The sequence below is a fragment of the Hemitrygon akajei genome, chromosome 28 (assembly GCF_048418815.1).
Source record: "Hemitrygon akajei chromosome 28, sHemAka1.3, whole genome shotgun sequence".
In the NCBI taxonomy this organism is placed as follows: domain Eukaryota; kingdom Metazoa; phylum Chordata; class Chondrichthyes; order Myliobatiformes; family Dasyatidae; genus Hemitrygon; species Hemitrygon akajei.
In genome coordinates this window covers 41,502,757-41,520,904 of record NC_133151.1, presented here as the reverse complement: position 1 = coordinate 41,520,904, position 18,148 = coordinate 41,502,757, and the positions used below count along the sequence as shown (strand labels likewise).

Sequence of the window (18,148 nt, the reverse complement as noted above, 5' to 3'; positions counted from 1 at the left end):
TCCCCCACTATAGAAAACATCCTCTCCACATCCACCCTATCTGTGTCCTCTGGTCCTAAACTCCCCCACTATAGGAAACATCCTCTCCACATCCACTCTATCTGTGTCCTCTGGTCCTAGACTCCCCCACTATAGGAAACATCCTCTCCACATCCACTCTATCTGTGTCCTCTGGTCCTAGACTCCCCAATATAGGAAACATCCTCTCCACATCCACTCTATCTGTGTCCTCTGGTCCTAGACTCCCCCACTATAGGAAACATCCTCTCCACATCCACTCTATCTGTGTCCTCTGGTCCTAGACTCTCCATCTATTGGAAACATCTTCTCCACATCCACTCTATCTGTGTCCTCTGGTCCTAGACCCCCCCACTATAGGAAACATCCTCTCCACATCCACTCTATCTGTGTCCTCTGGTCCTAGACTCCCCCACTATAGGAAACATCCTCTCCACATCCACTCTATCTGTGTCCTCTGGTCCTAGACTCCCCCACTATAGGAAACATCCTCTCCACATCCACTCTATCTGTGTCCTCTGGTCCTAGACTCCCCCACTATAGGAAACAACCTCTCCACATCCACTCTATCTGTGTCCTCTGGTCCTAGACTCCCCCACTATAGGAAACATCCTCTCCACATCCACTCTATCTGTGTCCTCTGGTCCTAGACTCCCCCACTATAGGAAACATCCTCTCCACATCCACTCTATCTGTGTCCTCTGGTCCAAGACTCCCCCTCTATAGGAAACATCCTCTCCACATCCACTCTATCTGTGTCCTCTGGTCCTAGACTCCCCCTCTATAGGAAACATCCTCTCCACATCCACTCTATCTGTGTCCTCTGGTCCTAGACTCCCCCACTATAGGAAACATCCTCTCCACATCCACTCTATCTGTGTCCTCTGGTCCTAGACTCCCCCACTATAGGAAACATCCTCTCCACATCCACTCTATCTGTGTCCTCTGGTCCTAGACTCCCCCACTATAGGAAACATCCTCTCCACATCCACTCTATCTGTGTCCTCTGGTCCTGGACTCCCCCACTATAGGAAACATCCTCTCCACATCCACTCTATCTGTGTCCTCTGGTCCTAGACTCCCCCACTATAGGAAACATCCTCTCCACATCCACTCTATCTGTGTCCTCTGGTCCTAGACTCCCCCACTATAGGAATCATCCTCTCCACATCTACTCTATCTGTGTCCTCTGGTCCTAGACTCCCCACAATAGGAAACATCCTCTCCACATCTACTCTATCTGTGTCCTCTGGTCCTAGACTCCCCACTATAGGAAACATCCTCTCCACATCCACTCTATCTGTGTCCTCTGGTCCTAGACTCTCCCACTATAGGAAACATCCTCTCCACATCCACTCAATCTGTGTCCTCTGGTCCTAGACTCCCCACTATAGGAAACATCCTCTCCACATCCACTCTATCTGTGTCCTCTGGTCCTAGACTCTCCCACTATAGGAAACATCCTCTCCACATCCACTCTATCTGTGTCCTCTGGTCCTACACTCCCCCACTATAGGAAACATCCTCTCCACATCCACTCTATCTGTGTCCTCTGGTCCTAGACTCCCCAATATAGGAAACATCCTCTCCACATCCACCCTATCTGTGTCCTCTGGTCCTAAACTCCCCCACTATAGGAAACATCCTCTCCACATCCACTCTATCTGTGTCCTCTGGTCCTAGACTCCCCCACTATAGGAAACATCCTCTCCACATCCACTCTATCAGTGTCCTCTGGTCCTACACTCCCCCACTATAGGAAACATCCTCTCCACATCCACTCTATCTGTGTCCTCTGGTCCTAGACTCCCCAATATAGGAAACATCCTCTCCACATCCACTCTATCTGTGTCCTCTGGTCCTAGACTCCCCCACTATAGGAAACATCCTCTCCACATCCACTCTATCTGTGTCCTCTGGTCCTAGACTCTCCATCTATTGGAAACATCTTCTCCACATCCACTCTATCTGTGTCCTCTGGTCCTAGACTCCCCCACTATAGGAAACATCCTCTCCACATCCACTCTATCTGTGTCTTCTGGTCCTAGACTCCCCCACTATAGGAAACATCCTCTCCACATCCACTCTATCTGTGTCCTCTGGTCCTAGACTCCTCCACTATAGGAAACATCCTCTCCACATCCACTCTATCTGTGTCCTCTGGTCCTACACTCCCCCAGTATAGGAAACATCCTCTCCACATCCACTCTATCTGTGTCCTCTGGTTCTAGACTCCCCAATATAGGAAACATCCTCTCCACATCCACCCTATCTGTGTCCTCTGGTCCTAAACTCCCCCACTATAGGAAACATCCTCTCCACATTCACTCTATCTGTGTCCTCTGGTCCTAGACTCCCCCACTATAGGAAACATCCTCTCCACATCCACTCTATCAGTGTCCTCTGGTCCTACACTCCCCCACTATAGGAAACATCCTCTCCACATCCACTCTATCTGTGTCCTCTGGTCCTAGACTCCCCAATATATGAAACATCCTCTCCACATCCACTCTATCTGTGTCCTCTGGTCCGAGACTCCCCCACTATAGGAAACATCCTCTCCACATCCACTCTATCTGTGTCCTCTGGTCCTAGACTCTCCATCTATTGGAAACATCTTCTCCACATCCACTCTATCTGTGTCCTCTGGTCCTAGACTCCCCCACTATAGGAAACATCCTCTCCACATCCACTCTATCTGTGTCCTCTGGTCCTAGACTCCCCCACTATAGGAAACATCCTCTCCACATCCACTCTATCTGTGTCCTCTGGTCCTAGACTCCCCCACTATAGGAAACATCCTCTCCACATCCACTCTATCTGTGTCCTCTGGTCCTAGACTCCCCCACTATAGGAAACATCCTCTCCACATCCACTCTATCTGTGTCCTCTGGTCCTAGACTCCCCCACTATAGGAAACATCCTCTCCACATCCACTCTATCTGTGTCCTCTGGTCCTAGACTCCCCCACTATAGGAAACATCCTCTCCACATCCACTCTATCTGTGTCCTCTGGTCCTAGACTCCCCCTCTCTAGGAAACATCCTCTCCACATCCACTCTATCTGTGTCCTCTGGTCCTAGACTCCCCCTCTATAGGAAACATCCTCTCCACATCCACTCTATCTGTGTCCTCTGGTCCTAGACTCCCCCTCTATAGGAAACATCCTCTCCACATCCACTCTATCTGTGTCCTCTGGTCCTAGACTCCCCCACTATAGGAAACATCCTCTCCACATCCACTCTATCTGTGTCCTCTGGTCCTAGACTCCCCCACTATAGGAAACATCCTCTCCACATCCACTCTATCTGTGTCCTCTGGTCCTAGACTCCCCCACTATAGGAAACATCCTCTCCACATCCACTCTATCTGTGTCCTCTGGTCCTAGACTCCCCCACTATAGGAAACATGCTCTCCACATCCACTCTATCTGTGTCCTCTGGTCCTAGACTCCCCCACTATAGGAAACATCCTCTCCACATCCACTCTATCTGTGCCCTCTGGTCCTAGACTCCCCCACTATAGGAAACATCCTCTCCACATCCACTCTATCTGTGCCCTCTGGTCCTAGACTCCCCCTCTATAGGAAACATCCTCTCCACGTCCACTCTATCTGTGTCCTCTTGTCCTAGACTCCCCCACTATAGGAAACATCCTCTCCACATCCACTCTATCTGTGTCCTCTGGTCCTAGACTCTCCATCTATAGGAAACATCCTCTCCACATCCACTCTGTTGAGGCCTTTTAACATTTGATAAGTTTCATTGAGACCTTCCCTGCATTCTTCTAAATTCCGGTGAGTACAGTCCCAGAGCCATCAGATGTTTCTCAAACGTTAACCCTTTTGATTCCGATAATCATTCTTGTGAACCGTCTCCTATGTGAGCACATCCTTTCTCAGGTAACGGCTGAAAGCTGCTCTCAACGCTCCGTGTAGTCTGACCAATCCCTCAGTATTACAAGCAACACAGACACAAAATGCTGGAGGAACTCAGCAGGCCCGGCAGCATCGATGGAAAGGAAGGACAGTCGACGTTTCGGGCCGAAACCCTTCAGCAGGACTGGAGAAATAAAGACTGAGGAGGCGATTTTGAAAGGTGGGGGGAGGGGAGAGGGAAACGCCAGGCGACAGGCGGAACTTGGAGAGTGGGGGACGTAGCACAGAGCTGGGATGTCGATTGGCGGAGGAGATAGAAGGCCGCAGGAGGAAAGTAGGGTGAGCATCAGAGGGAGGCGATGGGAGGGAAGAGGGGAGGGGAAATGATGAAGGGGGTGGGGGTGCGGAGGTATCACTGGAAGTTAGAGAAGTCGATGTTCCTGCCATCAGATTGGAGGCTACCCAGACAGAATATAAGGTGTTGTTCCTCCAACCTAAGCCATGAGCGGCTATGGAGGCCAAGTCATTGGGTGCATTTAAGGCAGAGATAGATAAGTTCTTGTTTAGCCAGGGCATCAAAGGGTACGGGGCGAAGGCAGGGGAGTGGGGATGACTGGACCAGCCCAGGATTGAATGGCGGAGCAGACTAGATGGGCCGAATGGCCTACTTCTGCTCCCATATCTTATGGTCTTCTATCGACTGTGGAGGAGGCCATAGGTGGACATATTGGAGTGGGAATGGGAAGTGGAATTGAAATGGGTGGCCACTGGGAGATCCCGTTCCTTCTGGCTGAGGGGCTCATGAAGCCATCCGCGTCAGTCTCACCGACACACAGGAGGCCGCACCAGGAGCACCAGTTACAGCGGATGACCCCAACAGGTTCAAAGGTGAAATGTCATCTCACCCGGAAGGACTGCTTGGGGCAGTGAGGGAGGAGGTGTAGGGGCAGGTGTAGTACTTGTTCCGCCTGCAAGGGTAAGTGCCAGGAGGGAGATCAGTGAGGAGGGACGAACGGGTGAAGGAGTCACAAAGCAGAAAGTTAGGGGGGCGGGGGAAGAGGTGTTTGTTGGTGGGATCCAGTTGGAGGTGGTGGAAGCTTCGACAAATTATGTGATGGACACAGGCGTGTAGGTGAGGGCAAGAGTGGTAGGGTGGCAGGAGGATGGAGTGAGAGCAGGCGCCTGTGAAACGGAAGAGATGTAGATGAGGACAGCGTTGCTGGTGGGGGAAGGGAAGCCCCTTCCTTTGAAAAAGGAGGGCATCTCCTTCATTCTGGGATGAAAAGCCTCATCCCGAGAGCAGATGCGGCAGGGACGTTTTTACAAGTCGCAGGGCGGGCCGGGTAGCCGTGAGAGTCCGCTGGCTTTATAACAGACATCAGTAGACAAGCTGTCTCCGGAGACAGGGACAGTGAGAGCGAGAAAGGGAAGGGACGTGTCAGGAACGGGCTGGGTGAATCTGAGGGCAGGTGGAAGATGGAGGAAATTACATCCTCGCCCTCTCGAACTGGATGCCAACACCGTACTTGTCTCCCTCACCAGCGGCTCAGCCCGCAGGTTAACCTTGCGTGAGGACTCCGGCCTCCGACGGCCCGGGGCCGTGACAGCACCTTGCCTCGCTGCCATCCAAGTGGTCAGCTGACGGTGTCGGGTCCGGTTGGTAGGGCCGAACAGGGGGAGGGCGGAGATTTGAGCACTGGCAGTGAGAATCAAAAGGAAGCCTGTGGGCAGGAAGAGACCACGTGCCAGGAGCACGGCTGCTGCCCCCCATTTGCAATTCTGAGTGGGCTGCGCCTTGCCCTCCGGTTACACTTTAACCTCAGCCTCTTCACATCTGGTCACCCAGTGGGAGAGCTTCCTGGTAGCCTTGTCATCGGCAGGACACGCAGGCAGGGGGCTGAGGGTTCTGCCCGGGCTGACTGCCTGGTAATAGAACACTACCGTGTGGGCCCTTTCGCCCACCCTGCTGTGCCGACCTTTCAACCCCTGACCTCGTAACCTCAGGCGTCACGGTAGCGTCGCGGATGGGCTGCAGCTCAGGGTTTCAGAGCTCAGAGTTCAATTCCAAAGTCACTTGCACGTCCTCCCTCGAGGAAAGTGTGCGTTTCTTCCCACCGTCCAAAGACGCACCAGTTGGTGGGCCACTGAAAATTGCCCTGTGATTAGGCGAGGGTTAAGCCAGGAGCTGCTGGGAGGTGTGGTTCGAGGGGCCGGAGGGGCCCATTCCAAACTCTGAGGTCAATCTAACCCCTCCCTCCTACATAGCCCTCCATTTTCCCTCTCCTGGATAAGGTTTCTGGGCACTGAAGTTCCCTCCGCACTGTCCCTTCACACGTTCCCCAGCTGGCGAGAGTGCCCGGGTCACACTTACCGAAGGTGGCGTGGCATCTTTCGCTACTGTGTCCTTGAGGTGTACAGTGAAGATGGCCTCTGCATGGTTCAGATACTCAGCCACCCTCTTCTTGATAGCATCTTGCCTCTCTGCACTTGGCTCACCTTGAAAGGAAAACGCCTGTTAACCGTCGTTTGTTCACCGAGGGGCAACCCCTCCCAGAGCAGCATCTGCTTCCCCCAGCCCCCAGTAGCGGGAAACCGAACTGGGAATCCCTATCAGCCACAACACCGTCAGGTATTGGAGAAGAATCAGGCCAATCAGCCCATCGGGTCTGTTCCGGCTGATTGATTTCCCCTCTCAGCCCCATTCTCCTGCCTTCTCCCCGTAACCTTTAAACCCCTTACTAAACAAGAACCTATCAATCTTTCCATTGAATAAACGCAATGTTATGAGGGGCAGTGAGCTGATATTGCTTGTCATATATCACCTACACGCTGTTGTATGGTGTCTACACGTTGCTGAATGCTGTCTACACGTTGTGGGTTGTCTACATGGTGTATGGTGTCTACACGTTGCTGAATGCTGTCTACACGGTGTGGGTTGTCTACATGGTGTATGGCATCTACATGTTGTATGTTGTCTACACGTTGCTGTATGGTGTTTATAAGTTGCTGTATGGTGCCTACATGTTGTTATAAGCTGTCTACATATTCTTTTACGATGCCTACACACTGTTGTATGCTGTCTTCCTGTTGAATGGTGTTGAACGTTGTTTTATGGTGTCTAAACATTGTATGGTGTCTACATGTTGTTGTAAGGTGTCTACACGCTGTTTTATGCTGTCTTCCTGTTGAATGGTGTCTATAAGTCTTTCCTGTTGAATGGTGTTGAACGTTGTTTTATGGTGTCTAAACATTGTAAGGTGTCTACATGTTGAATGGTGCCTACACGTTGTTGAATGGTGTCCACACATTGTATGGTGTCTACATGTTGTTTTATGATGTCTACATGTTGTTTTATGATGTCTACACGTTGTTTTATGGTGTCTACACGTTATTGTAGGGTATCTACACGTTGTTGTGTGGTGTCTACACGTTATTGTAGGGTATCTACACGTTGTTGTGTGGTGTCTACACGTTATTGTAGGGTATCTACACGTTGTTGTGTGGTGTCTACACGTTATTGTAGGGTATCTACACGTTGTTTTATGGTATCTACACGTTGTTGTGTGGTGTCTACACGTTATTGTAGGGTGTCTACATGTTGTTTTATGGTATCTACACGTTGTTGTGTGGTGTCTACACGTTATTGTAGGGTATCCACACGTTGTTTTATGGTGTCTACACGTTATTGTAGGGTATCTACACGTTGTTGTGTGGTGTCTACATGTCATTGTAGGGTATCTACACGTTGTTTTATGGTGTCTACATGTTATTGTATGGTGTCTACACGTTGTTGTGTGGTGTCTACACGTTGTTTTGTGGTGTCTACACGTTGTTTTGTGGTGTCTACACGTTGTTGTGTGGTGTCTACACGTTGTTTTGTGGTGTCTACACGTTGTTTTGTGGTGTCTACACGTTGTTGTGTGGTGTCTACACGTTGTTGTGTGGTGTCTACACATTGTTTTGTGGTGTCTACACGTTGTTTTGTGGTGTCTACACGTTGTTTTGTGGTGTCTACACGTTGTTTTATGGTGTCTACACGTTGTTTTGTGGTGTCTACACGTTGTTGTGTGGTGTCTACACGTTGTTTTGAGGTGTCTACACGTTGTTGTGTGGTGTCTACACGTTGTTGTGTGGTGTCTACACGTTGTTTTGTGGTGTCTACACGTTGTTTTGTGGTGTCTAAACGTTGTTTTGTGGTGTCTACACGTTGTTTTGTGGTGTCTACACGTTGTTTTGTGGTGTCTACACGTTGTTGTGTGGTGTCTACATGTTATTGTAGGGTATCTACACGTTGTTTTGTGGTGTCTACACGTTATTGTAGGGTATCTACACGTTGTTTTGTGGTGTCTACACGTTGTTGTGTGGTGTCTACACGTTGTTTTGTGGTGTCTACACGTTGCTTTATGGTGTCTACACGTTGTTTTGTGGTGTCTACACGTTGTTGTGTGGTGTCTACACGTTGTTTTGTGGTGTCTACACGTTGTTTTATGGTGTCTACACGTTGTTTTGTGGTGTCTACACATTGTTGTGTGGTGTCTACATGTTGTTGTGTGGTGTCTACACGTTGTTTTATGGTGTCTACACGTTGTTTGTAGGGTATCTACACGTTGTTTTATGGTGTCTACATGTTATTGTAGGGTATCTACACGTTGTTGTGTGGTGTCTACACGTTGTTGTGTGGTGTCTACACGTTATTGTGTGGTGTCTGCACGTTGTTGTGTGGTGTCTACACGTTATTGTAGGGTATCTACACGTTATTGTAGGGTATCTACACGTTGTTTTATGGTGTCTACACTTTATTGTAGGGTATCTACACGTTGTTTTATGGTGTCTACATGTTATTGTAGGGTATCTACACGTTATTGTAGGGTATCTACACGTTGTTGTGTGGTGTCTACACGTTGTTTTGTGGTGTCTACACGTTGTTTTGTGGTGTCTACACGTTGTTGTGTGGTGTCTACACGTTGTTGTGTGGTGTCTACACATTGTTTTGTGGTGTCTACACGTTGTTTTGTGGTGTCTACACGTTGTTTTGTGGTGTCTACACGTTGTTTTATGGTGTCTACACGTTGTTTTGTGGTGTCTACACGTTGTTGTGTGGTGTCTACACGTTGTTTTGAGGTGTCTACACGTTGTTGTGTGGTGTCTACACGTTGTTGTGTGGTGTCTACACGTTGTTTTGTGGTGTCTACACGTTGTTTTGTGGTGTCTAAACGTTGTTTTGTGGTGTCTACACGTTGTTTTGTGGTGTCTACACGTTGTTTTGTGGTGTCTACACGTTGTTGTGTGGTGTCTACATGTTATTGTAGGGTATCTACACGTTGTTTTGTGGTGTCTACACGTTATTGTAGGGTATCTACACGTTGTTTTGTGGTGTCTACACGTTGTTGTGTGGTGTCTACACGTTGTTTTGTGGTGTCTACACGTTGCTTTATGGTGTCTACACGTTGTTTTGTGGTGTCTACACGTTGTTGTGTGGTGTCTACACGTTGTTTTGTGGTGTCTACACGTTGTTTTATGGTGTCTACACGTTGTTTTGTGGTGTCTACACATTGTTGTGTGGTGTCTACATGTTGTTGTGTGGTGTCTACACGTTGTTTTATGGTGTCTACACGTTGTTTGTAGGGTATCTACACGTTGTTTTATGGTGTCTACATGTTATTGTAGGGTATCTACACGTTGTTGTGTGGTGTCTACACGTTGTTGTGTGGTGTCTACACGTTATTGTGTGGTGTCTGCACGTTGTTGTGTGGTGTCTACACGTTATTGTAGGGTATCTACACGTTATTGTAGGGTATCTACACGTTGTTTTATGGTGTCTACACTTTATTGTAGGGTATCTACACGTTGTTTTATGGTGTCTACATGTTATTGTAGGGTATCTACACGTTATTGTAGGGTATCTACACGTTGTTGTGTGGTGTCTACACGTTGTTGTAGGGTATCTACACGTTGTTTTATGGTGTCTACACGTTATTGTAGGGTATCTACACGTTGTTTTATGGTGTCTACACGTTATTGTAGGGTATCTACACGTTGTTTTGTGGTGTCTACACGTTGTTTTGTGGTGTCTACACGTTGTTTTGTGGTGTCCACACGTTGTTGTGTGGTGTCCACACGTTGTTGTGTGGTGTCTACACGTTGTTTTGTGGTGTCTACACGTTGTTGTGTGGTGTCTACACGTTGTTTTGTGGAGTCTACACGTTGTTGTGTGGTGTCTACACGTTGTTGTGTGGTGTCTACACGTTGTTTTGTGGTGTCTACACGTTGTTTTGTGGAGTCTACACGTTGTTGTGTGGTGTCTACACGTTGTTGTGTGGTGTCTACACGTTGTTTTGTGGTGTCTACACGTTGTTTTGTGGTGTCTACACGTTGTTGTGTGGTGTCTACACGTTGTTGTGTGGTGTCTACACGTTGTTTTGTGGTGTCTACACGTTGTTGTGTGGTGTCTACACGTTATTGTAGGGAATCTACACGTTGTTTTATGGTGTCTACACGTTGTTGTGTGGTGTCTACACGTTATTGTAGGGTATCTACACGTTGTTGTGTGGTGTCTACACGTTGTTTTATGGTGTCTACACGTTATTGTAGGGTATCCACACGTTGTTTCATGGTGTCTACACGTTGTTTTATGGTGTCTACACGTTGTTGTGTGGTGTCTACACGTTATTGTAGGGTATCTACACGTTGTTGTGTGGTGTCTACACGTTGTTTTATGGTGTCTACACGTTGTTGTGTGGTGTCTACACGTTATTGTAGGGTATCTACACGTTGTTTTGTTGTGTCTACACGTTATTGTAGGGTATCTACACGTTGTTTTGTGGTGTCTACACGTTGTTGTGTGGTGTCTACACGTTATTGTAGGGTATCTACACGTTGTTGTGTGGTGTCTACACGTTATTGTAGGGTATCTACACGTTGTTTTATGGTGTCTACACGTTATTGTAGGGTATCTACACGTTGTTTTATGGTGTCTACACGTTGTTGTGTGGTGTCTACACGTTATTGTAGGGTATCTACACATTGTTGTGTGGTGTTTACACGTTATTGTAGGGTATCTACACGTTGTTTTGTGGTGTCTACACGTTGTTGTGTGGTGTCTACACGTAGTTGTGTGGTGTCTACACGTTGTTGTGTGGTGTCTGCACATTGTTGTGTGGTGTCTACACGTTATTGTAGGGTATCTACACGTTATTGTAGGGTATCTACACGTTGTTGTGTGGTGTCTACACGTTATTGCAGGGTATCTACACGTTGTTTTGTGGTGTCTACATGTTATTGTAGGGTATCTACACGTTATTGTAGGGTATCTACACGTTGTTTTATGGTGTCTACACGTTGTTGTGTGGTGTCTACATGGTATTGTAGGGTATCCACACGTTGTTGTGTGGTGTCTACACGTTATTGTAGGGTATCTACACGTTGTTGTGTGGTGTCTACACGTTATTGTAGGGTATCTACACGTTGTTTTATGGTGTCTACACGTTGTTTTGTGGTGTCTACACGTTGTTTTGTGGTGTCTACACGTTGTTGTGTGGTGTCTACACGTTGTTGTGTGGTGTCTACACGTTATTGTAGGGTATCTACACGTTGTTGTGTGGTGTCTACACGTTATTGTAGGGTATCTACACGTTGTTTTATGGTGTCTACACGTTGTTTTGTGGTGTCTAAACGTTGTTTTGTGGTGTCTACACGTTGTTTTATGATGTCTACATGTTATTGTAGGGTATCTACACGTTCTTTTATGGTGTCTACACGTTGTTGTGTGGTGTCTACATGTTATTGTAGGGTATCTACATGTTGTTTTATGGTGTCTACACATTGTTGTGTGGTGTCTACACTTTATTGTAGGGTATCTACACGTTGTTTTATGGTGTCTACACGTTGTTGTGTGGTGTCTACATGTTATTGTAGGGTATCTACACGTTGTTTTATGGTGTCTACACGTTGTTGTGTGGTGTCTACATGTTATTGTAGGGTATCTACATGTTGTTTTATGGTGTCTACACGTTGTTGTGTGGTGTCTACACTTTATTGTAGGGTATCTGATACAAGTATCTGGGAGTACAGTTAGATGAGAAGCTAGACTGGACTGCCAACACAGATGCCTTGTGCAGGAAGGCACAGAGTCGACTGTACTTCCTTAGAAGGTTGGCGTCATTCAATGTCTGCAGTGAGATGCTGAAGATGTTCTATAGGTCAGTTGTTGAGAGCGCCCTCTTCTTTGTGGTGGCGTGTTGGGGAGGAAGCATTAAGAAGAAGGACGCCTCACGTCTTAATAAGCTGGTAAGGAGGGCGGGCTCTGTCGTGGGCAAAGTACTGGAGAGTTTAACATCGGTAGCTGAGCGAAGGGCGCTGAGTAGGCTACGGTCAATTATGGAAAACCCTGAACATCCTCTACATAGCACCATCCAGAGACAGAGAAGCAGTTTCAGTGACAGGTTACCGTCGATGCAATGCTCCTCAGACAGGATGAAGAGGTCAATACTCCCCAATGCCATTAGGCTTTACAATTCAACTGCCAGGACTTAAGAACTTTTTTTTAAAGCTATTATTAATGCTTTTTTGAGTTAGTGATTTAGATGCATATCATATTATACATGTTGATGTAGGGTATCCACATGTTGTTGAATGCTGTGTCTACATGTTGATGTAGGGTATCTACATGTTGTTGAATGCTGTGTCTACATGTTGATGTAGGGTATCCACACGTTGTTTTATGGTGTCTACATGTTATTGTAGGGTATCCACATGTTGTTGAATGCTGTGTATATGTTGCTCTGTTGAACACTGTGGGTTTGCAGAACGTGTGGGGACACTTGCTGGCTGCCCCCAGCACATACGGAGACTGTGTTGGCTGTTGAGGTAAATGCCTGTTTTGATGTACGTCGGATTAACAAGGAAATACCACCAGCTGGTTCAGCACCTACCCTGCAGGCCCCTCAGCAGAATGGCCACCCCACTGCGGTAACAGCTCAAGGCCGGTTCATACTCCTGGGCCGCTTCCCGCTCCAGAGCCTGTTTGATGCAGGCCGCAGCCGCGCTCAGGTAGTCGGTCCCCTCCAGCTCGTCCATCCCCAGCGGGTGCTCGCTGTCCGGCGATGACACCCTCAGGGTGAGCAGTCTGGCCTCCAGGTCCTCGGGGTCCGTGGGCCCTTCAGCCCGGCCGCTGGGGACCGAGAGCGCCTCCAGGTTACTCTGCCGAGCGCAGGCTGGTGCGGCCTCTGTAACAGCAGTCACAGGGTCAAACAGAATACAGGCCCCTCAGCCCACGCTGACTAGCATTCCCATCCAGGCTAGCCCCATGTGCCTGTGCTCGGCCCATAAACCTTTCAACCTCAGAGTGATGAGAGAGAGAGAGAGAGAAATTGCCTTTCAACTCACGAGAGAGCATAGGCCATCAGCTTTTTGCTGTTGGTGTTTCTGTACCAGGCAATTCCTCTTTTACGAGGTCACGTTGCCAGCTCGACGCTCATCCCAGCATGGATAGAAACCGGCCGGATTCAAACTCGGGACCTGCTGCCCCAAAGTACGCCACCAGCCGGCCAGAGTGGATGAAGAACACCTTATCTTCCATCTGGGTAGCCTCCAACCTGATGGCACGACCATTGATTTCTCCTTCTGGTAAAAAAAAAATTCCCTCCCCCTCCCCTCTTCTTCTGTGTCAACTCCCTCCTCCTTCCCTTTCTCCCGTGGTCCACTCTCCTCTCCTATCAGATTCCTTCCTCTCCAGACCTTGGCCTTTCCCCGCCCACCTCACCTCGCCTTCCAGCTACCCTCATGCCTCAACCTCACCCTTCTGTTCTGGCATCTTTCCCCCTTCCTTCCCCGAGAACGAAGGGTCCCGGCCCAAAACACCGACTGTTTCTGAGGCTCCCTGACCTGCTGGGTTCCTCCAGCATTTAGAGTGCGTGTTACCGTCTGTTTATTTACGGAGCTCGAGCGCGGAATATGCCCTTCCAGCCCTCCGAGCCACACCGCCCGGCAAACCCCACCCCCGCCCCCCAACTACAGGACAATTTCCGATGACCAGTTAAACGGATGGCCTGTATGTCCTGGTCAAAGAAAGCACAATTATCTCAGGAATCTGTGGAGGTTCGGTACGTCATCGAAAACCTGGACAAACTTCCACAGACGTGTGGAGGCAAGTGTGCTGACCGGCTGCATTACAGCCCGGTACGGGAACACCGATGCCTTCGAGCAGAAAATTCTACAAAAGGCAGTGGAATCGGCCCGGTTTATCACGGGTAAAACCCTCTCAGCCATTGAGCACATCAACATGAAACGTTGCCGTAGGAAAGTAGCATCCATTATCAAAGATGCTCATCACCCAGGACATGCTCTCCTCTCACTGCTGCCATCGGGAGGGAGGTTCAAGAACCTCAGGACCCACACCACCAGGTTCAGGGACAGTTATTACCCCTCAAACATCAGGCTCCTGAACCAGTGACGATAACCTCAACTCTGAACTGATTCCATCGGGAAGGAGGTACAGGAGCCTCAGGTCCCACACCACCAGGTTCAGGAACAGTTATTACCCCTCAACCATCAGGCTCCTAAACCAGTGAGGATAACCTCAACTCTGAACTGATTCCATCGGGAAGGAGGTACAGGAGCCTCAGGACCCACACCACCAGGTTCAGGAACAGTTATTACCCCTCAACCATCAGGCTCCTGAACCAGTGAGGATAACCTCAACTCTGAACTGATTCCATCGGGAGGGAGGTTCAGGAACCTCAGGACCCACACCACCAGGTTCAGGAACAGTTATTACCCCTCAACCATCAGGCTCCTGAACCAGTGAGGATAACCTCAACTCTGAACTGATTCCATCGGGAAGGAGGTACAGGAGCCTCAGGACTCACACCACCAGGTTCAGGAACAGTTATTACCCCTCAAACATCAGGCTCCTGAACCAGTGAGGATAACCTCAACTCTGAACTGATTCCATCGGGAAGGAGGTACAGGAGCCTCAGGTCCCACACCACCAGGTTCAGGAACAGTTATTACCCCTCAACCATCAGGCTCCTGAACCAGTGACGATAACCTCAACTCTGAACTGATTCCATCGGGAGGGAGGTTCAGGAACCTCAGGACCCACACCACCAGGTTCAGGAACAGTTATTACCCCTCAACCATCAGGCTCCTGAACCAGTGAGGATAACCTCAACTCTGAACTGATTCCATCGGGAAGGAGGTACAGGAGCCTCAGGACTCACACCACCAGGTTCAGGAACAGTTATTACCCCTCAGCCATCAGGCTCCTGAACCAGTGAGGATAACCTCAACTCTGAACTGATTCCATCGGGAAGGAGGTACAGGAGCCTCAGGACCCACACCACCAGGTTCAGGATCAGTTATTACCCTCAACCATCAGGCTCCTGAACCAGTGAGGATAACCTCAACTCTGAACTGATTCCATCGGGAAGGAGGTACAGGAGCCTCAGGTCCCACACCACCAGGTTCAGGAACAGTTATTACCCCTCAACCATCAGGCTCCTGAACCAGTGAGGATAACCTCAACTCTGAACTGATTCCATCGGGAAGGAGGTATAGGAGCCTCAGGACCCACACCACCAGGTTCAGGAACAGTTATTACCCCTCAACCATCAGGCTCCTGAACCAGTGAGAATAACCTCAACTCTGAACTGATTCCATCGGGAAGGAGGTACAGGAGCCTCAGGTCCCACACCACCAGGTTCAGGAACAGTTATTACCCCTCAACCATCAGGCTCCTGAACCAGTGAGGATAACCTCAACTCTGAACTGATGGCAGCAGTGAGAAGAGAGCGTGTCCTGGGTGTTGGGGGTCCCTGATGATGGAGGCTGCTTTCCTGTGACAACGCTCCATGCAGATGTGCTCAATAGCGGGGAGGCCTTTAACCATGATGGACTGGACCATTTCCACGTGATAAATAAATCTGAATGTGAATCCTCTACCCACTCCCTGATGGTAGTGACCCTGCAGGAACACTCTAACCCCTCCGGGCAAGGGGTAACAACCTACCTTCCTTGGCACATGGGTCAAAGAGTGCCAGTTCTGTGTCAGGCAGGGAGGACCCGGCCTGCGGCCTTCTCTCATCATCGTCTGCCTCCTTCCCAACGTCAGTCAGGGAATGAGCATCATCCTCCTCCGTCCACCCAGCGTCCGGCTCACCTGTGACAGAAAGAATCTCAGTCACGAGTGCGAGAGCTTTGCTACCGAGCTGTGGGAGAAGGGGGCACTGTATACTGCCCACCAACGTTCCCTCTGAGGCCTTTTTCACAGCGGTGTGGACCGACCGTTGCTACCGAGCTGTGGGAGAAGGGGGCACTGTATACTGCCCACCAACGTTCCCTCTGAGGCCTTTTTCACAGCGGTGTGGACCGACCGTTGCTACCGAGCTGTGGGAGAAGGGGGCACTGTATACTGCCCACCAACGTTCCCTCTGAGGTCTTTTTTACAGCGGTGTGGACCGACCGTTGCTACCGAGCTGTGGGAGAAGGGGGCACTGTATACTGCCCACCAACGTTCCCTCTGAGGCCTTTTTCACAGCGGTGTGGACCGACCGTTGCTACCGAGCTGTGGGAGAAGGGGGCACTGTATACTGCCCACCAACGTTCCCTCTGAGGCCTTTTTCACAGCGGTGTGGACCGACCGTTGCTACCGAGCTGTGGGAAATGTTTACACGGTCTGAAAACTGCGTGGCTCTTTGAATATTCTATTTTGTAATGCTCACATCAAAGAAACACAAACCACAACACACAAGTAAACAATGCCAGGCAGTCCAAACAACCGACAGGCACAATGGCAGAAGTGAAATGTTTAGAGTAGCTGGCGTCGGAATTCGGCAGGTCAACTGTGAGCTACCAGCTTCCATTCTGTGTTTACTGTTACAATTTGTAGCAGTGGTGTAACTTGAAACACCGACAATGTAAATAGTTGAAGTTCTAAAATGCTTCAGAGTAAAGGCTGTTTATTATTTAGAAAAGTTATGAATAATATTCATCAACACGATTAACTACAGGGCATTTCACAATGATGTTAACAAAGATTTCGAAATGATATTATGGAAGTTATATCACAGCTGTGCAGCAGCGAGCGCAGGGGAGTGTTTCCGTTACTGCGTGGCCACACACTCACACAGGTTGGAGGGAACAGTGCTGCTGCCACACACACGCCCCCCCCCCCCAAAAACCCTCCAGAACTCGGCCTTTTCTCCTCAGAGTGACGGAGGATGAGAGGTGACCTGATGGAGGTGTATAAGATGATGAGAGGCATTGATCGTGTGGATAGTCAGAGGCTTTTTCCCAGGGCCGAAATGGTTGCCACAAGAGGACACAGGTTTAAGGTGCTGGTGAGTAGGTACAGAGGAGATACCAGGGGTAAGTTTTTCACTCAGAGAGTGGTGAGTGCGTGGAATGGGCTGCCGGCAACGGTGGTGGAGGCAGATACGATAGGGTCTTTTAAGAGATTCCTGGATAGGTACATGGAGCTTAGAAAAATAGAGGGCTATGGGTAAGCCTAGTAGTTTCTAAGGTAGGGACATGTTTGGCACAACTTTGTGGGCCGAAGGGCCTGTGTTGTGCTGTAGGGTTTCTATGTTTCTACATTCTCTGATAGCAAATGGATGGATTGAACACGGCGATGAGAAACAAGCCTCGCTGATAAAGCAGCACCCGTCCATCCGTTGCCCCATAGCCACAGCCTTCTGCCCCCCAACCCATCCAATGCCAGCCCCTTCCTGGCAGGGCAGAGACCACGGCGACATTACAGGAAACTCACCTCCATCCACCTCCGCCGTTGCCAGGGCTTCCGTCCTCATCCCAGATTCCGGCCGTCTGCCAAGTCCGGTCGGCAGGGGTATCAGCGGCTCCGGAAGGGCTGAGGCTTCCTTCTGAGTGGAGAGTTCCAGCGGCCAACAGGCCTCCCCGCCCTGGAGGAACACAACAGCGGTTCATTCACAGCAGTGTGTGTACGTCTGCGTGTGAGCGAGTGTACTTCTGTGTGAGAGCGAGTGTACGTCTGTGTGAGAGTGAGTGTACGTCTGTGAGAGCGAGTGTACGTCTGTGTGAGAGAGTGTACGTCTGTGTGAGTGAGTGCACATCTGTGAGTGAGTGTACGTCTGTGAGAGAGTGTACGTCTGTGTGAGTGAGTGTACGTCTGTGTGAGTGAGTGTACGTCTGTGTGAGTGAGTGTACGTCTGTGTGAGTGAGTGTACGTCTGTGTGAGAGAGTGTACGTCTGTGAGAGAGAGTGTACGTCTGTGAGTGA

At 49.4% G+C, this 18,148-nt stretch overlaps 1 protein-coding gene across 1 annotated transcript in view; it reads right to left on the bottom strand.

Annotated features, from left to right (window-relative positions):
* Nucleotides 1-18,148, bottom strand: part of snx15 (sorting nexin 15) — a 44,878-nt gene that overhangs the window by 12,716 nt on the left and 14,014 nt on the right. Inside the window, exons 5-8 of the mRNA XM_073031558.1 lie at nucleotides 17,661-17,811; nucleotides 15,903-16,052; nucleotides 12,826-13,119; nucleotides 6,267-6,391 (exon numbers count right to left, since the gene is read on the bottom strand). Of these exons, the coding sequence (XP_072887659.1) occupies nucleotides 6,267-6,391; nucleotides 12,826-13,119; nucleotides 15,903-16,052; nucleotides 17,661-17,811 (720 nt within the window). The remainder of the gene's footprint in view (nucleotides 1-6,266; nucleotides 6,392-12,825; nucleotides 13,120-15,902; nucleotides 16,053-17,660; nucleotides 17,812-18,148) is intronic.